This window comes from Melanostigma gelatinosum (assembly GCF_949748355.1).
Source record: "Melanostigma gelatinosum genome assembly, chromosome: 12".
Lineage (NCBI taxonomy): Eukaryota > Metazoa > Chordata > Actinopteri > Perciformes > Zoarcidae > Melanostigma > Melanostigma gelatinosum.
In genome coordinates this window covers 6,976,630-7,003,223 of record NC_136645.1, presented here as the reverse complement: position 1 = coordinate 7,003,223, position 26,594 = coordinate 6,976,630, and the positions used below count along the sequence as shown (strand labels likewise).

Sequence of the window (26,594 nt, the reverse complement as noted above, 5' to 3'; positions counted from 1 at the left end):
GAAATACAGCAAGCACAGAAAGGTAGACTGGGTTTTTGCTCACAGCACAACTTGCTCATGAAAGATCTATGAATGGAGGAGAAGCAGAACTCGGGGGGGTATTTGTTTGGCAATCAAGGTCAGTTATTGCTTCATCGAGAGCTCTGCAATTATTCATCCTGTTAATCAGAGAGAGGCTGAGCGATAGAAAGAGGAACATGGGTGTATGATTGGGTGGTGTGGAGCATTTGTCCTCACAATAACTCGTTGTTTATCTTGTCAGATTGTATGAAAGGGCTTTGGAGGGGGAGAGGGAAGAGAGGGAGTAGTAAAGGAGGAGAGAAATAAATCCATGCCTTCTTTTTTCTTTATTTTTCTTTTTTTTCTCCTTTCACTTCCTTCCAGGCTGAGTCACTGCTGAGGAGGAGGAGGAGGAGGAGGAGGTCGTGGAGGAGGAGGTGGTGGTGGTGGAGGAGGAGGAGGGGGAGAAGAAGAAGAAGGGAGGGAGACAGGGAGATAAGCCACAACAGGAAAGAAACGACACATACAGACACACACACTGTGTTTGTGTGTGTGTGTGTGTGTGTGAGGGAGACTGCGCGAACGAGAGGTTGAACGGGAAAGGAAGGAAGGGAGGGAGAGTGACGCGGAGGCTGGGAGAGCCTCTCCCCCCTCCTCCTCTCCTCCTCTCCCTCTCTTTCTCTCTTCTCCTCCTCTCCTCCCCTCCTCCCTCCCTCCCTCCCTCTCTCTCTCTGTGGAGCAGGCGTGTAGCGGCATCAGACTCGGCGTGAAGGAACCATGAGCGATGTCACCATCGTTAGAGAGGGATGGCTCCAGAAACGGGGTAAGTACATCCAGTACCTCTCTTCCTCTACTCCCCTCCTCTCTACCTCTTTCCTCTCCTCCTTTACTCTGTCTCTCGTCTAGACTGAGGGCCTGGCCGTGCCTGTCCACATGTGCCGGTGGGAGGATCGGAGTGTTTGCGATTGAGTGTGTGTGATGACATGAATGTCTGATTATCTAGTATACGAGTATATACTTGTGTGTGTGTGTTTCCCCCCCACAGGGATGTGTGTCTTTATTATAAGCTTGGCTGGCTATTTATTTGCTAAGCCTCTATGTGCTTCAAGCAGGTTGTGTCTGAAAAAGAGTGTGAGCATGGGTATGTGCATGTATTTGTATGCACAAGTGTGTGTGTGTGTAGTTAATAACATCTACCAGGCCCGTAGTAACACTGCTGTTCTGTTTGTGTACTAGTCTGTGAAACCAGTTAGCTCTGTCTGTCTGAGGTATTATTGAACAGGGTTATGTTATAAGTCATATGACATTGGATTGAAGGGGGCACTGATGACTCATCCTGTTTACAACCAAATTCAAGGGAAATTGTAAAACAACATTGTCATAGCTGAAGAGCATGACTCAAAGATAGTTTACTTCCCTGTTCTCAGACATCCGTGACTTGTGTTCAGCGAGGGATCGCTGCAACAGGTGAAAAGTCATTGGTAGCGGGGTCAAACCGAACCACTTGACGGTCAAAATGTGATATACAGACTGAAAGGCACTGTAGGACTTTGTGTTTTCCTTTTTAACATACTGACATTGCCCCCAAAACCACAATGTGTGTTGTCGTAGAAGAGCCTCAGGGATAGAACAAAGGGGGTTTCCAGACTTTTAGGCCAATGAGCATCATCCCCCTGACTATGTGATGGCGTCTAGGAATGTGTAACACAAACTGTTGAACAGGAAGTGACATGATGCATAACAGACAGCAGGCTTCTGGGTAATGTAGGCTATCACTATGGCACAACGGGACAACATGTTGGACGACCGAGGGCTCCTTACTGCATGGAGTGGATGCTCTCTCGCACTGTGTCACACACACTCTGTACTGCTGAAGTAGAGGGGAGGATCTTGGTCAACTGTAGATGCCATTGTGATCCTCACAGTCGTCTGTGCATGTTAAGAGGAACACATCGCCCCCAGTCACGACGCAGCGCTACCAGTGTTCGTCAGTGTGTGAGAGAGGTAGAGATAGAGGTTGTAGGGAAAGGGGGGGGGGGGCTGTTTGTGTCAGGAATATGAATGTTTGTCTGCATCATATGCTAAATCTTTGTTTGTGTGTGTGTGTGTGTGTGTAGAGGAGCAAGGTCGGGGTGCTGACTCACTGTCCAGGTTGTGATACAGCAAAGACTGCAGTCTTAGTCATTAGACAGCTTTTCACTGAACCGAAGCGGCAAGAGAGAGGTTGCATCTGGAAGGCCCTGTGCTTTTTAACTCTTCCACCAAATACTACACACGGATTTGTTTTGAATTAAGCGGCAGTAAGACAGTGATACTAAAAGGCTGAATTTCAGTCAGGAGAGGTTTAATTTAGAGTGAACAAATAAATGTATTACATGGTGCACAACATAGTTAGAATTGTGGAGAGTCTTTGGCGGTTAGACCCCATCGTGACGTTTTCATACTTAGGGGGGTAGTGATGCCGAGGTTAGGTCAGGAATAGTCCCCCTCAATGTAGTCACTGGTGGTGGTGGTAGAGAGATGAAGAAAGTTGCTGAAGATCTGGATGATTGGATGTGGAGTGGAACGTCTGATGAACTCAGTGGACGTAACCTTGGGCACTGGATATGATGAAGACTGGAGGTGAATTGTTCTTACTAAAACGACAACTGGCAGCAGAGAGGAGAAGAGTTTTTTTAATTTTAATTTTAAGATTTTCAACAATATGATAGGCTTAGGGATTCTGGCCAAATCTGGTTGGTTTGTATAAGCGTGAATGCCCAGAGTCAGCTGATGGAGAAGAAGCTGGAGAGCGAGAGATGGAGAGATTTGTGAATGAATGAGAGCGTAAAAAGAGTCTGAACGTCCGCCAAGCCTCATGAGTGGAAGATAAGAAAGAATGACTGATGATGTAGATCAGAAGGAAAGAGAGGAAGTAGTGTAACAGAACTCTGTATGTAGGAGAGATGGTCACGTGCCTCTCAGAGGCTTGTAATTCAAGAAGTCATGAAAAACTTGTATTTCATAAAAAGCTAAATAACTGCTGACTGCTGTATTGTTTGCCTGATCAATCATAATTGATCATTTCATGTTACATTAAGTGGATATATTTTCTACCTGCAGTTCTGGTTTACAACAGCCGGTTAAGATATGCTTCCAATATGATAAAAGTAATTTAATGATTGTTAGTTGTAAAAATGATTGTATGTTCCCAGTTTTACTTTTTTCAGAAAAGTAAGCAGTCGGGTCAAATATGTTGGTCTTCAAATGATAGAAAACTCTGCGCACGACGGAGATTTATATCAACGTTGTTGTAAATTCGAGGGCAGCACATCGTACATGCATTCCTCGCGCTCCACTGATGTGATGGTTTGGCTGTTCAGGACTTACTGTTAGTACAAAAAACAGCTCATGCATGGTTTACGTTTATTTTACCATCATTTGACCAGAATGGGTAATTGATAGTGATGATGGTTGGTTTTGAATGTTTCTAAATGTCTATTTTATAGTCTTTTAACTTGCCTCTGTCTTTTGTTGTCTGATTAATGGGTCCAGTAATAAAGTGTTCCCCCTTCATGACAGCACAAAGTATTGCTGGTGACTTCTTGCTCATGCACCCTCATGGGGATGTTCGCCTCCCGGCATGTTTTATGAAGGATCTGTGTGCATCTGTGGCTGTGTCGCTTTTGTTAGAGAAGCCACTAACCATTCGAATAATTGGTCAAACATTAGGTGTGCTAGATTAGGGCAAAGTCACTTATTGACTTTGGAGACATCATGCACTCGGAACATTTTGTACCCTACGTTCTAAAGTTAAATGCCTCAATAGACGAAAGTTCACCGCTGTAGAGGAAAGCGGGTGCGCTGGATTTATAACACAAGACAAAACGGGAGCATAGTTGTGAAATGGAATGTAGAATATGTCCGTTATCTTGTTTTCATAATCGTGGGAGCCAAAATTGTAATTGAAATTTGAGTAATTGCACAGCCCTACCAATGTTAGACACTCTGAATTCACTGATAGATTTGTATTTCAGTGGATGCTGATCATCTCGGTGGTATGCAGGTGCATGCATTTCAGTATGCATGTCCATGTAGTATATAATACTCTCAATGGGAAACATTAAACGGAATGTTTCCTCACAATCCATCAGTTCAACTTAAAATAAAGAGTGTTTCAAGTGTTTTGAAAGATCGATAAGAGATAATAACACAAAATCATAAGCATAACAGTGTTAAAATAAAGCAGTAAGATTTATGAATTCAAAGATTGCTCATCACCACGAGCCAATCATCATCTTGGAACACAAATACAAACCTCAGGAACATCCTTTCAAGCTACAGTACACGATGTCCTCAGATGACCAAGCCTCTCAGTACTCTCATGCTCACTATGCCATGGCGAACATTTCCTTCCTCTTTTCATTAAATCACAGTGGGCAGTGCATTCGGCTGCATCATTTCCTCATCTTTGGAAATAATGAACAGTAGATGGGTACATGTTCCAGAATCTGTCACCGGTATAAAGGCAACAGGCTTGTAAGAATGTATCCAATGTTTGGAAACACGTTTTAATCACAAAGACTGACGGATTTAAAAGCGATACTTTGACTGACATGTGCTAGAACATCTGATGGATAGATGTTAGCTACAGCCACATTGTCTTCTGTTAAATGTTGTGTTTTGGGGGTGAAAATCAGGAGTCTCTCTCAGACGTTACAGGGCTGTTTTCTTGAATGAGAATCTGAAGTGAACTCCACTTCGTTTCCGCCCAGGCCAGGTGTTTACCTTCTGTCAGTCCACGTGAGGCCACAGAGGTCACAGTCAGCCGCTGTAGTCGAGGATACTGTTACCTCCACCGGCATCAACCCACACAGCAGTCAGCACAACAGATGGCCAGGGGAGAGGAAAGAAGGAGAAACACTGAGGGAGGGAGACGGGGGAGAACACCGTCGTATTTATATTACATTCTTTGACATTACTGTCCTCCAGAAGTGCTTCTCTGCAGAGCTGCTAATTAGATGAGACACCGCTGTGTCAAAGTGGAGAAAGTCTTGTTGCTGACTCGGTTTTGAAATAATCCAAGATCAATGATTCTTTGTCTCCCAGGAGGGTTTAAGCCGTCTCACATACATTGAAGATGTATTGAGGATGTTAAACATTTTAAAGTTAAAGAACAATACATTCCCAACCCTATGTGGTTTAGTCACAAGGCTTTGATAATGGATTGATGTTATATTCAACAGTCACATTTATTGAGATAGTAAGTTCAAGCGGCCCTTTATAGATATTAAAGGTTTAACATATGCTTGACTTCTAAAGCCCTCTTCACACAGGATTATAATCAAATATGAATCTGCCATGCACACGCTCTGTAACATACCACAAATTCAGCTACATGTAACTTAGCATATTTTGTCAAACCCGGTCATCTGATAATATTCGACTCATCATCTCAGCAGCTAAGAGAGTTCTCTTTTTTCTTTCTTCTTCCTCTGGCAGGACGATGCAGTGGAAGTTATTATTGATTTCCGTGAGCATTTTGGATACAAATTCAGGGGTTCATCGGGCTGTGGTTACATTTATATTGGCATGATTTTGTAGTGGATGCAGTATTAAATTAAAATGCTGCATCCCACCCATTGAAATGTTCTGCATGTCTTGCTGTGGCTCTGTGTCTTGAGATCTGTTCTGCTCTTGCTCCTTATATCTTTAACATTGTTTGTTTGCAAATCACATCCATAATATGTAGAATTCCGGTCACAGTGTGGGCTCTTTCACTGAGGGGACAGGTAGGCCGTCACTCCATTAGATATTCAATGTCTCCTTTTATGAAAATCCATTTGTGTGTCCCAACCGGTCACTTAATGCATCATGACATGATTGTCTGATAGCCATCAAACTGAAAAGCGATTTCTCTGTACTCTCTATCTCTACAATCGTCGGAGTGCTGTGGGGTTCATTGGGTGCAGTGCAGTGCGGCAGCCATCTTGGCTCAGTGAGTTCAGTGAGTTCAATGTTGCTGGAGGCTGGCTGGCTGGCTGGATCAGGTGGCAGTGCCAGATCCCTGATATCAATCACCAGCCGCCGCTGCTGCTGCTGCCGCCGCCACTGTCTGCTGTGTCGCCCTTTTTCTCTCCTCTCCTCCTCTCCTCTCCTCTCCTCCTCTGTCCTGCCTCTGCTCTAGACTCTGTCAACACAACACACCCCCTTTTATTGCAATTCACACTCTCTTTCACTCTCTGTCTACCTCTATATCTCTTTCCATCTCCCTGTACTTCTCTCATTCTATCCCCTCTGTTTCTCAAACTAATATGTATATACCAGGCAATAGCAGACGGGGAGACAGTACAGGCTTTGTTATGAATGGCATCCTCTTGCACATCCGGAGGAAGTGTACGCTCCAGTGTGGCTTTACAAACTGTCTCCATTGTCCTACGAATGACTCACTCTACACTGCAGAGAGACAGACAGACAGACAGACAGACAGACAGACAGTGCAAACAGACAGACAGACAGACAGACCAGTCTGCAGAGCCTACAGACAAACAGCAGAGGAAAGACAGGCAGTGAGACGGATAGTTTGTGACAGATCCAGCCAGAACAGAGGCGGACATCTTTCCAATACAGAAGAGACCTGTATTGAACTTGCAGGTACAGACGCAGAATAAAAGACAGATGGGTAACAGACACAGGCAGCAGAGAGTGTGTCCCCTTTGTATTTAATCGGAATGTGATATTTTTGTTTTGCAAAATTGTTGAGTACAAATTGAGATAATAAACCTTGAATTTGAATTTAGCTCCAAATTAAAGCTGCACCAGGCAAGACTGTCATATAAACACACCTGTCTTATCTATCTTATCTTACCTGTGACACATTTAGGTTGCAACAGAGAAGAGAAGAATGTCCTCTTCTGGTGTTCTGTATGGTTACTGCCAGCATATCTGGTCCACTGGAGGATGTGACGAATAGAAACAAATGAGCAGCAACGAGCAGCCTCTCAATTACATATTATTATATCTTCCTTTTTCTTGCTCTTTTGACAACCACTCAGAGAACGGGTGTAAAGAGATGCAAATGTCGATCTTATGCCACCATACGGCATTATAACTATGTTGGCATATATACATTACTTTGCATATGCCCAGTTCTACATTGCCAATGCAGTAGCTGCTTGCTGTTTTGAATGTTGTAGCTTTTAACTTTCCTTACGCTTTCCCTACACTTACAGACAGATAAATACGGTGAAGTTTTATAACTCTGCAGACTCAGAAATAAAATCAGTGGTAAGTGATACAGTAGCAAGCATCCCTGAAAAGGCAATACAAACCGAGAGATGGATTAATGGAAGAGTGGGTGAATGAACTAATGACGTCTTGGGTAAATGAATGAATGGATCAATGAATGGGGTGCTGATCACTGCAGAGGGAAAACTTGGACAGAGGAGGAGAGAAGGGGTGAGAGAAGTTTGTAGTTCAGGAACATCAAAGTGCTGACCTGAAACATTTGATCACAGTTTAAATTGGATCGATGCACGTGCATTCACACATACAGCTATTTAATACCGCATATACATTGTTGATCATCTGCTGGTAACAATGAATCAAATGGCAGAGAGTTATGGTGTTGCAGTTTGTACAGTAACAAATGTATGCGTTAGTAAAATGCTAATGTACTATAAAACACCATTTAAACTAAGTTTATTAAATCTTATCGTCAAATGTTCCCAGGAGGTTGTTTAAGGGCAGAAACTCTGTGATCATGGGTTTCCTCATCAACCAGTTTCTATCCATCACTATTCCACGGGCGTACTGACACAGAGATAAGACCAAAGGGGCTGTGTGTGTGTGTGTGTGTGTGTGTGTGTGTGTGTGAGACATCTTGAAGTATTGTGGGCTGGTTGGAGTAGGCTTTGGGCTGATTAGAGGAGGCAGGTAAGAGTGGGGGTTGGTTTGGCTGATTTAGGCCAACAGATTAGTGGCTCACAGCTAGTGTAAGTGTTTGCTGGCAGGAGAAGGACCCCAGAGTGGGACCATTTGGTCTCATATTGCCACTTAATTTGTTTCTTTGGCCATCCAAGTCCATAAGATATTGATCCATAACATTATATTGTTATTATTATACTGTACTAAATCTGTGTTTTATGTCTTACAAAAGAATACCGTTGAGGAGCTCAGTTCCAACTGCTGGTTCTCCAATCTCGGGTACAAGAGACAATCAAATATACGCTCACTCATTATTAGGATAATGAAACCACAGTTTATGGTATTTTTAGATGCCTCAGTTATCAGCCTTTTGCTTACCAAAGTTGACAGAACGATGGCCACTCCGGTTATAGCTCATAATTAAGTTGAGAATGATCACATATAAGATTTACTAAATACAGGTATGTCAGTGCAGAAAATGAGATTTCCCTGAAAAGAAGTTCTCAGGTGTATTCTGCGCTGCTGTGGGATTTTCTGGGATGCTAATTGTATGATTTTTAATTACATACTTAACTTTAATTTGTTCAACTTTCATTTACGTGAGCATATGAGTCAACAACAACAGTGAGTGTGGGTAAAGTGTTGTTTTTTTAAAAATCTTTCTGTTCTTTTTGTTGTCACAGGAAAAGTGGTTTTAAACGAGGGCAATCACAGCAGCCACAATGGTGGACAGTGGTCTACATCTGGTTGCCAAGGGAAACTGGACAACCATTGTTGCTCAGTTACATCCTTGATGTATTTTCTCCTATTCACTCTGCTACTGTGGCACACAGCTCTGTGTTGCTTTATTTGTAAAACAGAGCATCTGTTCAAGAGAGCAACCTCTCTTTACAGAAGCTTATGGGCAGACCATGAAGGCAGCAGCTGTTTGAGGCTACTGCAGGCACTCGCAATTTTATTTAGGGTTTCTGAATTGATTACCCAGTCTGATGGTCGTCAGATAAGACACAGGGATCACTATTGTAAAGCACTCAACTTTACAGTTGGCCCCTTCTTTCTGTTGAGCAAAGGTGAGTAGGGATTTGGGAAATCCATCAGCACCGTCAGTCAGTTTATTTGTGTCTGTGTATGAAACAAATAGCACACCAACACTGCTGCGGTTGTCTTCATGAAATTAACAGTATTCATTTTGTATGCCATACCTCGAGTGATATATTATATGTGTTTTATGCAGCAGTGTAAAGAGTTGACGAGTGTAGTTCGGAGCAGCAAAGCTACGCACTACAGATGTCTCTGCTCTGGCAGCCAGATGTGAAGTAAAGACACAGTTTTATGTGACAGCCTGTTGAAACATCTGGTAATTTTGATTACCAAGGTAAATATGTGGCCGCCTTCGGTGGGTTTGGTTTGAGTTTGCTCCAGTTTTGCTTGACTTAATAGTTGAGCTGCATGCTGATGTCATAGTGGCCAGGATAAAGGGACAGTCGGTCTATTTATATCGTCCCACCTGTAATCTGTCGCTGATGGGATTAACTAAGCCACTAGCTTCAGCCTGCTGTGCCACACAGACACACTGCAAATGTGAGTCATGAATTAATCCGTGCATTCACAAAGATGTACAGTTACAACAGTGTGTACAGTACATTCAAGGCACACGAGTTTATAAAATGTGATCATTATTAGGATATTCTGGGAAAGGAAGGACAAATATTTCTCTGTTTTAACCAACCAGAAAATGTGACACTGTAATCATGTTACAAGCTTTTTTTCCTTCTATTTGTGTACATATGTGCTTGCATGCACGTCTCTTGAGTTTTATGCATCTTTCACAGAGTCTCATTTAGTTCGCCTGATTAAAACCAGAGAGGAAGAAGAGACCAAACATTGACAGAATTTTTCCTCCTCCCTCAGCCTCCACCGTCTCTGGTTGCCAATCTCCAGTCATTAATTAGCTGTCCATGACAAAATTCCCAGTTCCCAATCTGATACTAGTGTAGAGCAGCGGACAGTAGTGGTAATCATGTCAGCAAGACTTGGCTTAGTGTTCTGAGGGGGCTAAATCTCTCCCATATGGTCCACTGGCTGGGGCCCGCACCTCACCAAGCTCTCATTAAACTAGTGCTTAATATACCAAGGTAAAGAGGGACACACACACACACACACACACACACACACACACACACACACACACACACACTAATGCATACACTCAGCTGTAAGAAACAAATCAAGACATCGGACAGGGGATTGGGCACAAAGGGACTGGAGGACAAGGAGGTGGTGTTTGTTTCGGTGTGTGTGTGTGTGTGTGTGTGTATCTGTGTTTTGAGAGACTGATGATATACAATTGTTGATTTGCCATCTGTCATCAAGAAAAGAGTTCTATCTTCGTGTGTGTGAGTGTGTGTGTGTGTGTGTGTACAGAGGAAAGATGAGACGAGGAAAGAAAGAAGGAAACAGTCAGTGAGGTGCAGATGTCTCTCAGCATAGCGCTGGAACATGAGGTTCAATGGCAGACTGCTGTATGAGAGGAGTTGGAGGAGAACAGAGAAGAAAAGAGGTGAACATCTGCCATATTCAGATATTGTGCCGTGGTTTGAGTGTTTTTACACTATCTGTGAGGATTTGTGTCTAACTCTGCTGTATTTCCCTCAGTAGTGTCCTCCTAGGAGTCCCGCCCACTGCCGCGCCTCTCTCCGTAGGCACAGCTGTGCCTCATCTCCGGTGATCGCTTCCAGCTGACATAAATACTCCTGTCACTCTCATCACAGTTGTCAGTCCGTCCGTTTACCTACCTGGTATTCCGACCCGTGAGTAGTCCCGCTGTTCACTCTCTGAAGACCCGTTACTAACGTTGTCTCTCATTTCTTCAACCTGCCTGCCGTACAGTGTCGAGCCTCGGGTTTTCACCTGTACGTAGAAGCCTTCCAGTTCGTTCCTCGGTGATCAACTGTTTAGTCTTGCCGTTCCTGTGTCGAGCCTCGGGTGTCACACAGACGATCCAGCCTGCCTGCCAGCCACGGACGCGGACCGGGCTCTTCCCGGCTAAGGATTCGAGCGGAGCGCGAGGACGCGCCTCCGTAGTGACGTTTGACAGTTTGCCTGTCGGCTTCGTCTGGCGCTCCACAGGATTAGTCCCTCTCCGGCTTGGAACCGGGCGGAGGCGTGGAGACTCCTCCTATTGACTTTGTCCATTTCCTGTTTTTTCCCTTGACTGAGAGAAATAAACGAACCTTGGTTTTGAAATAGAACTTTGCTGTCTGAGTCTGCATTTGGGTCCGTGAAACACCCCACATCATAACAGAAAGGACTGACCATAACAATGGACCCAGCAGCCGCAGCAGGATCTCCACCTGCAGATCCCCTGCAGGTGGCGATCACAAACAAAGGAGTTTTTCTGGGACAGCAACACCATCTGCTCCATGATATGCGGGGATCCCAGCAAGCCATCGGATCTCAGGTGGCTGAGATCGGCAGCATGGTGCAGGGACTCGCACAGCCCCGTCCCTCCCCCCTGGATTCTACGGCGGGGGACGTGCAACTGGTCCGTGAGTCATCTGGTCCATCTCCTGAACCTTTCCACGGAGACATGAGGGCATGTAGAGGTTTCCTGCTCCAGACGACGTTTGTGTTTAACCAGCGGCCCCGCACGTTTGCATCGGACAGCTCGAGGATTGCCTATCTGACTGGGTTGTTACATGGCCATGCTCTCGACTGGGCCCAGGCCTGGTTCACCCAGAACCCGTTGGATACAGTTTATTTTGGACAGTACCTGGAGGCCTTTCGGAGAGCTTTCGACCACCCTACATACTCTCAGGACGCTGTTCAGAATCTCCTCCGCCTCCGTCAGGGCTCTGCTAGCGCCGCGGAACATTCCATCGACTTTCGCATCCTGGCCACTGAGTCTGGTTGGGAGGAGAGTGCACTACAGGGGGTTTTTCTCAGCAGCCTGTCGGAGGAATTAAAGGACAGGCTTGCTGTTCTGGAGGAGGCGAGGACGCTGGCGGACCTGATCACTCTCACTCGCCAGTAGGAGTGGGAGGACTGGCGAGCGACTCCACCCGACTTCCCCGTTCCAAGTCCCGTCTCACACTACCAGCTAAGTTATGCCTGCCGTCCGGTGCTCTACCAGTCTTGGCCCTCATTGACTCTGGAGCAGAACATAGTTTCTTGGACTCCTCCTTGGCCTTCGCTCATGGGATTCCCTTGGAGGAGTTGGAATGCCCTCTTCAGACGACCGCCCTGGATGGAAGTCGTTTGACCAATGTCACGCACCGGACTTGCCCTGTTACCCTGCTTGTATCAGGAAACCATCAACACGAGATCCGTTTTTACATCTTCTCTACGCCCCTGACACCTCTGGTTCTGGGCCATCCTTGGCTCCGGGACCACAACCCACAGATAGACTGGGCAGGAGACAGAATCATCGGGTGGAGCCCTAGATGTCTTTCGAGGTGCCTCAAGTCCGCCATTCCCCGGCAGACCTCTTCTCTCCACACCCCTACAACTGGAACTGATCTCACCTCGGTCCCCGTAGAGTATGCAAATCTCGGCGAGGCATTCAACAAGGAACGAGCCCTTTCTCTGCCACCCCACCGACCCTACGATTGCGCCATTGAACTATTCCTCGGCGCCACCCTGCCCTCCAGCCGACTATACAACCTTTCCCGACCAGAACGCGAGGCAATGGAGACCTACATCACAGACTCCCTCGCTGCTGGAATTATCCGCCCATCATCCTCCCCGGTGGGAGCGGGGTTTTTCTTCGTGGCCAAGAAGGACAAGAGTCTCCGTCCTTGCATCGACTACCGAGGGTTAAACCAGATCACCACCCGGAACAAGTATCCGCTACCCCTACTCGACTCTGCTTTTGAGTCCCTACCTGGAGCCACGATTTTCACCAAGCTAGACCTCCGTAATGCCTACCACTTGGTTCGGATACGGGAGAGGGACGAGTGGAAGACCGCTTTCAACACTCCCCTGGGACATTTCGAGTACCTGGTCATGCCATTCGGACTTACAAATGCACCAGCCGTTTTCCAGGCTTTGGTGAATGACGTGCTCAGGGATTTTCTCAACTGGTTTGTGTTTGTCTACATCGACGACATTCTGATTTACTCCTCGAACCTACAAGAACATTACCACCATGTCCGTCAGGTCCTTCAGCGCTTACTGGAGAACCAGCTCTTCATCAAGGCCGAGAAGTGTGAATTCCATGTCACCTCCGTACAGTTTCTGGGTTTCATCATTGAGGAGGGTCAGATTTGCAAGGACCCGGAGAAGGTGAGGGCGGTCACCGAGTGGCCGGTCCCCTCTAACCGGAAGAAGCTCCAACAGTTCCTTGGGTTTGCAAACTTCTACCGCCGGTTCATTCGGAACTACAGTCAGACGGCGTCACCCCTAACCAGACTCACCTCCTCTAAGGTGGATTTTTCCTGGTCCCCCGAGGCCAACAGAGCGTTTAACATCCTCAAGGAACGATTCACCTCAGCCCCCATCCTAGTGCAGCCAGATGAGAGCCGCCAGTTCGTGGTCGAGGTGGACGCCTCCGACACCGGAGTAGGAGCGGTATTGTCTCAGCGCTCAACCACTGACTCTAAGCTCCGCCTGTGTGCTTTTTTTCTCTCGCCGCCTGTCCCCGGCCGAGCGGAACTATGATGTGGGCAACCGGGAGTTACTGGCCGTCAAGCTGGCTCTGGAGGAATGGAGACATTGGTTGGAGGGGTCAGTCCACCCGTTCATTGTATGGACCGATCACCGAAATCTGGAATACATCCATTCTGCCCAGCGACTGAACTCCCGCCAAGCCCGCTGGGCTCTGTTCTTTGCCCGTTTCCACTTCACCATCACCTACCGCCCAGGGAGTAAGAACATCAAGCCCGACGCCCTCTCTCGTCAGTTTTCCCCAGACGAGGCTAACCCAGCGCTAGACACGATTGTTCCACCTGCCTGTGTCCTAGGGGTCCTCACCTGGGCGATAGAGTCTGCAGTGCGGGAGGCTCAGCAGACCCAGCCAGACCCAGGAGGTGGTCCTCCAGGGCATCTGTTCGTTCCCCTTTCTGTCCGTTCCCGGGTCCTACAATGGGCTCATGACTCCCGACTCTCCGGCCACCCTGGGATAAGACGTACGATCAACTGGCTCCGGCGCTCCTTCTGGTGGCCATCTTTGGACAATGACACCCGAGCTTACGTCTTGGCCTGTACCACCTGTGCGCGCAACAAGGCCTCGCACAGACCCCCTGTCGGACTATTACGACCTCTGCCGGTTCCCCACAGGCCTTGGTCGCATATGGCATTGAACTTTGTCACCGGATTTCCCCCCTCCGAGAGCAACACGGTCATCCTGACCATCGTGAACTGGTTTTCCAAGGCGGCTCACTTTATTCCCCTTCCCAAGCTCCCGTCGGCCCGCGAGACCGCAGACTTGTTAGTTCAACATGTCTTTAGACTCCACGGCATCCCTATGGATATTGTTTCTGATCGGGGTCCTCAGTTCTCCTCCCAAGTTTGGAAGGCGTTCTGCCGCAGCCTCTGTGCCACTGCTAGCCTCTCCTCCGGCTTTCACCCCCAGACCAATGGGCAGACCGAGAGGCTTAACCAGGAGCTAGAAGCCATGTGCCGATGTGTAGCGGCGGCAAATCCATCGTCCTGGAGTCGTCACTTGGCCTGGATAGAGTACGCACACAACAGCCATACCTCCACGGCAACAGGTCTCTCCCCCTTCGAGGCCTCCATTGGCTACCAACCTCCCCTTCTACCCAGCCAAGAGGTCGAGATCTCCGTCCCGTCTGTCCAGATCAACCAGCGCCGATGCAGAAGAGTCTGGAGAGAGACTCGTGCCGCCCTACTTCGTTCTTCCGAACAGAACAAGCGTCTGGCTGATCGCCGCCGCACACCCGCCCCCACCTATCTTCCCGGCCAACAGGTCTGGCTTTCCACCAAGGACACACCCCTACGCACTAAATCCAGGAAGCTCTCTCCCAGATTCATTGGCCCGTTCCCCATTGTCTCCGTTATCAACCCGGTCACGGTCAAGCTCCCGCAATCCATGAGGATCCACCCTGTTTTCCATGTGTCGCTGCTCAAACCCGTTCACTCCAGTCCTCTGAACCCTCCGGCCGAACCCCCTCCACCCCTCCGACTCATCGAAGGCGGTCCGGTTTACACGGTCAACCGTCTCCTGGATGTCTGCCGACGGGGTCGGGGTTACTAATACCTCGTGGATTGGGTGGGGTATGGTGTGGAGGAACGATGCTGGGTTCCTCGCTCCCGGATTATGGATCCAGAGCTAATCCGCACATACCATCGCCTGCACCCCGATAAGCCTGGCGGTTCGCCGGGAGGCTCCCGTTGAGGGAGGGAGGGAGGCGGGGGGGGGGGGTACTGTGAGGATTTGTGTCTAACTCTGCTCTATTTCCCTAAGTAGTGTCCTCCTTAGAGTTGCAATCTCCCGATGGAGATTATAAGCGATATAAAATTAGTTTTGACATTTTGTTGTGATTTATTTTTCTTGAAAATGCAAGCGTATTTACAGAATACAAGAACACAATTATTCAATTCAAGAATATAGGGATTATCTCATAAGGTATTTGACATTTTTTATATAAATGTGTATTTTTTGTCTTGTACTGATTACAACATAGTAAGCACATGTTGTCATCTTTGTCTGTTTTGAATTGTCTCTGAGCCTCAAGTGCCTGATGCCGGCCAGCTGAGGTGGACACGTTGTCAAAAACAGCCTCTTCGACGAACAGACGTTAGAACAAGACAAACACCAGCTCTCAGGAAAGGAGAGAGAAGTGTTCGTCTGAGATTAACTGACATATAGAGCTGTCTGTCACCTCATAGTGGGACAGACAGACAGGCAGGCCAGTCACTAATTGCAATCCCACTGTGATTTAGTTGGTCCCACATTTACAGTAGTTCATGAAGTTTAACTGCCTCATCACAAGTAAACAGCATCTTGTAAACAAAAGTCACATGGGCTTACAAGTAGCATTTCTGCTGTGCATGACTGAGCATGACTGATTGTGTTTTGCCCCTGCTCCATTTTGTAATGTTGTGCTTTACAAGCATGACTAACTCCAGCCTATCACATTATTCTCTTGAACTGTGATTCATCCAGATATAACCATGTTGTCTCTCTGTTTCCTCCCTAACAAACCTTATGCCTTGAAACACACAGATAGTGGTTTTACTCTGTGGATGATTGTTGGCATTGGTCTCACCTGTTCACGCAAACAAAAGTTAAAGGGTAAATAACCCAGAATCCAGAGTTGCCCAGTATGAAAGCACCCTGTTGGACAGATGGGCACTTGGACAGGTGGACAGACAGACAGACAGGTAGCCTGGCAGGATGGAGGGGATAGCAAAGAGCAGCAGTTAGTGAGGTTGAGAGCACTTACTATCGGCCCTTCAGTGCAACACATGAATGAAACCTTTAGAATGAGGCACGGCTGGGCTTGTGTGTGTGTGCGTGTGTGTGTGTATAAGGGGTCGGGGAAGGGGGTGGGGTGATGCACTTGACAGTAGTTGGGGGAGTAGTACTTGATTGTTTACTCTAGCCTGCTGCGCTGAGCTATTGTGCTCCAGTGTGTGTGTATTTGTGTTTACAGAGTATGCTGTGTGTGTGTGTGTGTGTATTTGTGTTTACAGAGTATGCTGTGTGTGTTTGAGTGTGTGCATGTGTATGAGTTCACAGACAGACGTACATGTACAGCACAATGCCTCTCTGCTGCTCTAGGAAGGGAGGGGGGGCTTCACAAAAGACCAAAGGGGTCTTATGTTGTCCATACACACACACACACACACACACACACACATATAACGCCAGCTGCCGCCCACTGCCCCAGCCCAGCATTTCTGAATTAATAATACAGAGCCAACCACTCTGGAATAATAGTGATGCGCACACACACACACACACATATACCCACAAAGCTTTGCACCTGTTCACCACTGCTCAACTGGTCAGGGTTGGGCTGGTTAAGGTCCCCCATTCACACACACACACACACACACACACACACACACACTCTCACACACACACTTGCACACACTCCTTGTTGCCTGTCTGATGTAGGCAACAGTTAGACAGCTGTGTCTGTCTCCCGACCCTCTCCATCTTGTTCTGATCGACAGCTATTCTTATTGACTGATTGGTGCATCTGTCTCACTCTATTCCTCTGATTGGCTGTTTTTACGTCCAATAAGGCAAAAGAACAGTATAAGAATTTGAATATGAATATCAGATTTAAATGGGGAACCCCAAAGAGACCCACTCCTCCTGTGCGATTATGAATGCACAATATGAACATAAGGATTACTGAAAAGAAACGGTTAATGACTGGTCAGGTAATTATTATGGTGGTCATGTCAGTATGTGAACAAAACCTTTCTTACAAACTTAAAATGGATCGTTTCAAATTATTTGAACAGTTTATATTCAAACTAAATTACTTAAATATTTCTGCTGAAAAGGTAAAAGAAAGAGAATGTACTTGATTTAAATTCATGACATTATGACAGGTCCTACTGATGTGTTGTGGATTTTAATGTTATTTCAACTAATTTATATTTAGAAAAGGATGTGCAACGTGTTGAAAATAAAGTCTATTCAATGTGAACTTCAAGGATGTTAACTAAATGAAGAAATCAATGATGCCAACACACACAATGCCATCCAAAGGAGAGAACAGAGAGACGCAATATACCAGCAATCAGTGCAATTTGATTAGCCTGCTCATTGCCTGTGTCTGCCTTTCCTAATCACATTGGATCCACTGCATTCTGAACACAAGCAGCATGCATCCCCGATGTTACTGGGTGTTTGAATGCAAAGGCTTTTTGTAACGGTTCACTAGGATGGTTTTACCTTCTTGACACACTGGAACACATCCAAAGAGATGTCTTTGTGTTGTATGTGTGTCTTTGTGTTTTCAATGGCATGTTATGCTTTGGTAGTTGTGTGTGTCTTCTTGTGTGTGTGTGTGTGTGTGTGAGTGGATGGATGTGTGTGGATGTAGTGGGAATAAACCTTGTAACTGAGCTGTGTTTAACATTATTTTGGGGTTTGGTGATCTAGACGCAACCCTGAGTTTGTCCCGTCTGGTTAATAGTAATAATGTTATATATGCCTCCTACTGTATGGCTACACTGTGTGCTTAACTCTTTAACTGTAGCATATCAATGAGTACATTTGCTGATAAGAGTTTGAAACTCGTTGAAACTCGTCACTTTATTAGCATTTGTTTTCCATGTTCCCTTTCATACGTTTCTAGCTTCATTGTCTTGTGGCTGAAGCTGTCACAGCTCTGCTCTTAGACTGTGACTATGAATTTAGACCTACAGTACAGGAGGTCAAACTGGGCCCAGGTGTGTTTCGTGCCACTTATGGTCCTGCTTCACAGGACGGGCCTCTGCAAACAGAAGAGCACAGAGCAGGAAACCAGCAAGCAGGGCAGAGGGGCCATCACAAAATCTCTTGGATTCGTTGAACTTTGACGTTGCACGATTTCTAAATTTCAACAGCCTCCTTGGTGTCTATTCTGTATTTGGAGTACAAAGGAAAGATGTTTAGTGTTGAACCTCAATCAACATGAATCTGTGGAGATGTATGGCTTTCTGGTATTTCCAAGTGATACAAGTCGTACATGTATCATTATAAAATAAATAACAAATACTGTATATCTGCAAAATAATTTTAAACTCAGAGCAGCCATAAATTGTACATTTTCACCTGACTGAGTGTAACAGTACAAGATCATATAGAAATTCCAAAATGAACTGGTATAATCCTAATCCATTGATTGTATCTCTGCCAGATGTCTCTCAGGCATAATATATAGATTAATGTTGTAAGGGGACCTACCAGCTGATCCAAGATCAGGACTTATGTTATCAGTACTTCCTGGTGGTTTCTATTTGTTCCCCAACAATAGCTGTGTTATTGGAATGATATATTATGCAGTCAAAGCCTTCTTCATATAATCGGCCATGTTTCCCGTTACTTAGTAATGTCACAGAAACCGCCAACTTGCTTCGCCCCTGAATTGAATAAATTGGTGGAGTAAAGTGTGTTTTAATGTTACAGAAAAAAAATGGCGACCAAATAATGATTTATTTGTCACATGTAAAGAGACAGACTAAGTAGTTACAGTAATGAATTAAGACGGTAAGCTTGGAGTTGCTGTATGGGTAAGTGACCTTCACACAGTGTGGGATGTGTGTGTGTGTCTACACGGGTGTTGTTGAGCAGCAGCCCTCCAGCTAAGATGCTAATATGCTAACACTGCACTATAGGGTGCTTTAGGAAGCAACAGACCCCCCCCCCCCCCCCCACAAAACAACACACATGAACAAACACTTCTGTATGCCACGTACATTCATTCGGCTGACTGTAATACACACACACTTGCACCAACTGATACACACACACATGGCCCCCATTTTCATAAATATATGTATATATCTATATATATATATATATATATATATATATATATATGTGTGTATGTATATCTACACACACACACACACCAGTGCTCTGGATTAGGATGAGAGGCGTATTGGCTGCGGTGTGTCTGTCAGTTGCTCTCCAGCTCTGTGTCAGCATCACAGTGGTGGCCTCATGCTCCAGGGAGCCACCCCCATCTACTGGACAGTAGTGGTACTACAAGAGAGGAGTGGAGTTAAAAGGAACATAAGAATAAAAAGGAGGATAAGAAGGGAAATTAAAAAAGGGGCTTTCGTGCTAATTTAGTAGTTTCATAGTTAAGTCATTGAACTTATTTGTAAAACTGTGAACCTGCAATATGTTGCTAGTGTGTGTATCAGTGCTTGTCTGTGCGTGTGCCTCCTCCTTTACCAGCTGAGGGAGCAGAAGGGCACCAGGGCAGCCTGTGTGTGTGTGTGTGTGTGTGTGTGTGTGTGTGTGTGTGTGTGTGTGTGTGTGTGTGTGTGTGTGTGTGTGTGTGTGTGTGTGTGTGTGTGTGTGTGTGTGTGTGTGTGTGTGTTTGTCTGTGAATGTGCATCCAGCGCAGACTACCAGGAGGTGCTGGCTGTGTGCAGCTGGCTGTGTAAAATCTCCTAGTGGCCCCCAAGGGATGGTCACACTCCCATGGGTTTCCACTCAATCTGGCCGCCCTGTGGCTGCCCTGCCCTGTCCCGACTCTCTGTCACTGTCATAGCATTAACCACATACACTGAGGGCCTCCTCTCTCTCTCTCTCTCGTTCTCTCGCTCTCTCTCTCGTTCAGACTCTTGCTGTCTCTTGCTCAGCCCTCCTCTTTTCCCTCATCCTGTACTCCAGCTTCTTCTTCATCTTTAGGCTGCTGTAGCCTGCATGTAGTCTCATTCAACAGACTGAGCCATGGGCTTGAACAATTACTCTACCACTAAACCTTTAAACTCAGCTGCAGCTTCAAACTGAATTGTATTCTTTAATTCTTGAAATCTTTTCCCCCTTCGTTCTTGTCTTGTATGATCATTACACAAGTGGAAAAAAATGCCTTCTGAGCTTTTACAGGTAGCACACAGCGCCACTTTAATGTTGTCAGTGATGGCAGTATTTAAAGCACTCATGCACACCATAAAACACTCAAACAGCAGTCCAGCACCGATGTGTTAATGAGACTTAATGCACTGTAAGTGGATCGGCTTTAAAGAGCCTGGATTCGCCTTAAGAAGACTGAAGTCAGAACTACATGGGTCGAGGTCACTCACAAAATAGACTCAAGAGATTGTGTGTTATTCGTCTCTATTCATTCATTTCTCTTGACATTGTTTTGGAGCAGTACGAGGGATTGCAAGTGTCATGTGCAGCTCTGAAACGTGTTTGCTTCTGGACAGTCCCTCAGACAGATGTCTTCATCCAGTGTCTTACTGCACAGTTCCCCACTTTCATAACCCCTAACGAGTTTCCCTCACTTCCTTTACCCCTTAGTTACTTTCCTGATGTTTAGCGAACCTCTCTTCCTCCTTCTCCCTGTGTATGCTTTTACTCTAAGCCACTAACGCTCACATACACAAACACATGAAACCCCTCCCCATGCTGTTGTGTCTTGAAGTGTCTTGACCTTTTATCTATAAGGGGGTCAGCTTAGGCAGCCGGCCAATCATTTCAGTGCAAAACCACCCATCAGTTTGACTGCATACTGCTGACATTCGACGGTGAATCCTCCATACTGCTACGCTGAGCAGTTGTGATTTGCGTCGCATTGAACTTTGATACTTGGAGCCTACTTACGTTATTTGAATTGTACAGTACATTTGACAAAGTTGAGATAGTGTTGAAACATGATAGTTCTTTTATTTTTTTAAATCTTCGAGTAATATGTCAACAGTCTGGTCCATACAATGTCGGACAAGAGTGAAGAATGAATTACAGGTTCCCAGATCTCAATGTGACCTCTTCATAGCTTTTATCTCACCAACAGTCCCAAATCAAAAGATATTCAATTTACAAGGACAGGAGAAAGACAAAAGACGGAAATTGTTGCTTTTAAGAAGTGACCGCCAGCCAACCAAGTTTGGGCTTTTTTTTTTTGTCTTTTTGAATGACTTAAATTATTAATCTAGCAACAAATTGTTCATCTTTCAATCGACTAATCGGTTAATCGACTTGTTTCTGCACTAAAACAAAATGTAGTTGCGTCAGTCATCAGCACACACACAACCAGCCCGTCAGGTTTGAAAAAGGTCAACCTCTAGGTGAGCTAACTTATCTTCTCCTTTGATCAGTCGGGCGACCAACCAGCCATCTACTCACTAGGTTAGTCAACTTGTATTCTGTCCCATTACAGCCAAACACTCTGTGTTACTGCTCTGAAAGCCGAATGTGTGTGTGTGTGTTGTTATGTGGCCAGACGACACATTCCTCTCCCTGTTGGTGAGCTGCTGTGTATGTGCTGGAACGTGGCAGAACCTCCCCTCCATCCGTCTCCCCCCTACCTCGATACACCACCACCACCCGCCGCCCCTCCAGCTCCCAGAGCGCCAGTCACACAGGCCCGTCTCTGCGCCATCTGCATATCAACTCCAGCCTTGGCCAAAGCTTTAAATTAAATCCCTGTTTGGGTTGATTAACAAATGGCTGGTGAGCTCACATAGTTATGCCGTTATTTATTTATTTGTCATCAAGGTTTGTCGTCTGTTTCGTTCACTGCTGAAGCGTGGCATCCTGCAAAGCATGAGAGCAGAGGTGTGCTGGTGTCCTGAAGGAGTTGGTGCGAGACAGAGAGGCTGGAAAGTTTGTTTCATTCCTGTTTTGCTGGCTGACGTTCAGCCGCACCATTTGTACCTGTTTCCTATTATTCCTCTCTGCATTTCCCTCTCATTCTCTCCCTTTCCCCCCTCTGTCCTGAAATGAATCGTTAATGAGAGCGCTAATTGAGTGACAGTTAGTCCGTGCGTTGTTGTAATTGTCCAATCAGAAAGCTTGGAACGGGCAGAGTCACAGCTGATTCATCTCTGCCTCTTACTGCTAAATCCGCAAGCTGCAACTGGAAGATGTGCCAGCAAGATTCATTTCTCCTCGAAATTCCAAAATAACTTTAAAAAAGTCTAGTTCCGTCTTTAAGCCTTAGTTTGGCGCTCGTACCAAAAAGGCAGAAAACAAAAGGTTCAGGGGCAGAGACTTGGGGAAAGTTAGCCACCTTTTACTCATTCTGTTTTTGTCCCTTCTTCTGTCAAACACATGAATAAAGCAAAGTATCGGCCATGTTTGTGTCTAATTGTGAAATAGTTTCGACTTTGTTGAATATTTGTCAGTCATTTTATATTTGTTTTAAAAGAAAAAGGAACTGTAAGAGTTAAGACAAGTATGCATCCAATAAAGACATCAAGTGAGACTTTCCTCTACAAGACAATCGCCTCTGTTCCTTAGATCGTTTCGCTCACCCACGTTTGTCCTGTATTCCTGATATCCTGACGTTCTGAAGAGAAGCAGGAGAGTCCTGTTAAGCACCGTAGAGTGTATTATTTACTAATTGGCCTTAAGGGAAAAGTAAAGTTTGCGTAGAAAACTAAATGAAACTGAAATAAGGAGTCCGAGAGAGATGGTGTGGGAAGGAGACCGGCTGTTCTGTTTTCTCCAGCAGTCCAAACTAGAGACATGTGGCTCCCCAGACAAGCTGTCCAGAGTGGGAGAGCTCGCTGGACTCATTACAGGCAGGGCCAAGACGGGATAGCTTGACAGAACACCATTGGATCATTTGGAGGATTGGAACAGTCAAAACAGAATTGTGTTAGTTTGTATGTGCATGCACGCGTGCCTGTGTTTGTTTGGAACGCCATGTGTGGACAACTGTCCATCTCCTCTCTCCGTCTGTGCCACCCCTGGCTGTCCCCTCCCCCGCCCCCCCGTGGACACACACGCACACACACTCACGCTGTCCAGGCCCGGCCAGAAGGATTTGCTTAAATGTTTTCAGTTGTACTGGACAGCTGAGCGATGAAGTGGCCAGCCACAGGCTTCCATTGGTTGGACACTTCGTCAGGAAACTGACTCAGAGAAATGACTGGACTTGGACCAGCAAGCCGGTCATCTCTGCCAGTTTATAATAGTTTTCTCAGTTTAACTTTCTCTTTATCCTCATCTATCTTGTCAGTAAGCACATCTCTCTGTTTCCTGTCCACTGTGAAGGTAACCAGAGTTTCTCTTTTACGGGTCATAATTCTTCCCATCATTAGTTTTTATGAGTTAAATGTTTAATCCTAACACAATAGAAACACCTGTATAATACTTTATAATTAAATGAAGTTCACCAACACCACAAACTACAACCTCAAATATTTCCGTTAAGCTGAACCTTTCTTACACTGTCGCTTTCCAAATAACTAAATGCATTTTGTTAAGCTCACTTGAATTAATTTACACTTTTACAGATTTTTCTGGTTTTAAAGCTAATTTATTCTCTCTCCAAGGATGCAAATACCTATAATGCACATCAGAATGCAACCCTGATGCCTAGTTATATATTGGCTACTGGTTTGGTCAGAATGTATGATATTACTATCATTATTATTATTATTATTATTATGATATTCTCTTTCTACTCACTTACCACCTCCTTCCTTCTATCCTTTTTTTTGCTTTGCTTTCTTTGATACAGCTTTTCATTCTGCCTCCCTCCATGTTCCCATTCAGCGGCTCTCACAGCACTCTGTCTGTCGGTACCAAGCGATCCAAAGAAGATACTCTTGTTTCTGAAAAGAACAGGAGAAGGAAACGGGACAGGGAATAGAGATTGAGAGGTGTGATTGGTAATCCTGATGATGCACTGGCTCACAACAGCATTTTCTTATTCTTCTCAGCCTCTATTTCACCCCCCCCCCCCCACACACACACACACACCTCCACCACTCGCAGCACCCAGAGGTACGCATGGTCCCTTTGACGGAGCAGGTGGTTTTCTGCGACGTGTTAACGAGCACGGCCTGCTGTCATTTCCGCTCTATATGGATGTCACAAATAGAACACACACACACACACACACACACACACCTAGCCTAAAGAAGGTGATCAGAGCTGTTGTGTGCGTGTCTGTCTGTTACGAGTGTGTGTGTGTGTGTGTGTGTGTGTGTGTGTGTGTGCATATCTACGAATTGCTGGTTAATTAAAAGGAGTCGAGAGGTAGAGAACATTGGTTTCCTTCTGTGGTTTTTATTTCTGTTGTTGATGAAATGAGAAAGTGAAATGTTTACACAGCTCCCGGCTTTGCAAAGTTTTGAGATTGTCAGTTTCCGTCGTCGGAGCTGTGTGTCTCAGTATTACTTCAGCCTCGTATACTCTGCATGTGTCCTCATTGTCCACTCATCCAACTGTGTGTGAATCCACACACACGTGTGCACTTTGTGTGATCCACCTCTGTGGTGTGGAAATGTTTGACACTCGTGTAATCCTGCAGTGGGTCATCTCATAAAGCTGTGTTGCCACCTTAGTGCCAGTCTGTGCCAGCCAGTTGGGTAATACTCTGCCACCAGCTGCTCAACAGATGTTATTTGTTGCTGCGGTGTTGGTAAGAAGGGTCATTCTCCATGTGTAATCTTATCTCATCTCATGTCATCTTGTCTCATCTCATCTCATCTCATCCCTCTTCCCTTCTTCCCCCCTTGCTGGCGACCAGTGGTTTGTGTGTGTGTGTGTGATAGAGAGAGAGAGTGTGAGTGTTGTTATTGTGAGTTCATACGTGTGTTTGTGTGTAAGTGTGTGTCTTTTTGGTAGAGGGGTCATCACCTCGACACCTGCCCATGTATCAGCCAGATGATGTTCCTGGCATGGATAGTTTGCTTGTTGTCCTGGTAAACATGTTTTGTCATTTTTTTACATGATAATCCGATCTGAATCTGGCAAGCACTGTGAGAGACATAGAGATACCGTGTGTGTGTGTGTGTGTGTGTGTGTGTGTGTGTGTGCGTGTGTGTGTGTGCGTGTGTGTGTGATATCCTTTGGACAGATGAGAATTGGGTGGACAGGCTTTTATCCGTCAAGGGAATAAAATCTGTATTTAAAATCATCATCATTATTTCCATTAATACTTTCAATATACCATCATGATCATCATAATTCTCATTACCCCTGAGTACACAATTGCCTTCAGCAGCATCATCACTGGTGCCCTCATGATTTGAATTTAGGTGTGTCTGATTGAACATATTTGACTGAAATCTATCTTTGTCTTTTTCTTTAGGTGAATACATAAAGAACTGGCGGCCGCGTTACTTCCTGTTGAAGACAGACGGCTCTTTCATCGGCTACAAAGGGAAACCTCAGGATGCAGACCTGCCCTACCCCCTAAATAACTTCTCTGTAGCAAGTACGTTGCCTATCACACATTTATCAAAATACCCTCTGGGCACTGTGCTCTAACTGTATTGTACCTGCATATTTACATTGTATACACACAGAACAGCAGCATTGAGTGGGGAAAACACTGTCCACCCGTCCCATGTTTGCCGATTCCCATCTGTTGAATGCTGCTTTTAGATTCCCGAAGAACTCATTTGGATCTTCCTTTTGTTTTTGGTTATGTCAACTCACATTTTACCGCCTTTGCTGTAAAAATACAGTAAAACTCTGTCAACTATAAGCAGGTAAACAGAGAGTCAGAGACTAGTAGCAATGTGTCCAAGTACCTGCATCGTTGCCATACACACTGCACACTTCTCTGTAGGCTCATGTGGAAGTTTGAGTCTGTTCCACAGCGAGGAGGCCAGAGCACGTGTCCGGCTGTCAGCTCCTCAGGTATAAAACCCGTCCGTCCTCTGAGAGCCATCACGCGAGAGAGAAAAAGACTTGAAATGAAACCACCCACATCCGTTCGAAACACCTCCTCTTCCGTCTATCCCAATTCCTACTGGCTAACTTCCAGGAGTGTATTCTGTCTGTCTGCCTTTCTGTCCCTGAGTTTACGAACACATTCAATGACCGTCAGTTACGGTTTAATCCCTCCTATGATAATCCTTCAGTATAAACGTTAAACTTCTGCAACTTTGGCAAAAGCTTCATGTCTCAAATTCTACTTCTAGCTACTAATCCTGAAACACTTTTTGCTTATCTTAATTATGCATTTCCAAAACCCTTATGATTATGACTAATTATGAATTCTTAAATAAGAATCATTGAACACTTTTATTAGCTACTAAACACAGTTCTTTGCTCAAATTTCTTACACTCGTAATTAACAATT

At 45.5% G+C, this 26,594-nt stretch overlaps 1 protein-coding gene across 2 annotated transcripts in view; it reads left to right on the top strand.

Moving 5' to 3' along the window:
• The first annotated feature begins 711 nt into the window (after nt 1-711).
• Nucleotides 712-26,594, top strand: part of akt3a (v-akt murine thymoma viral oncogene homolog 3a) — a 45,350-nt gene continuing 19,467 nt past the window's right edge. For both annotated transcript variants that reach the window (XM_079280867.1, XM_079280866.1), the window contains exons 1-2: nt 712-823; nt 25,596-25,721. In XM_079280867.1, coding sequence (XP_079136993.1) covers nt 778-823; nt 25,596-25,721 — 172 coding nt within the window. In that variant the 5' untranslated portion in view covers nt 712-777. The remainder of the gene's footprint in view (nt 824-25,595; nt 25,722-26,594) is intronic.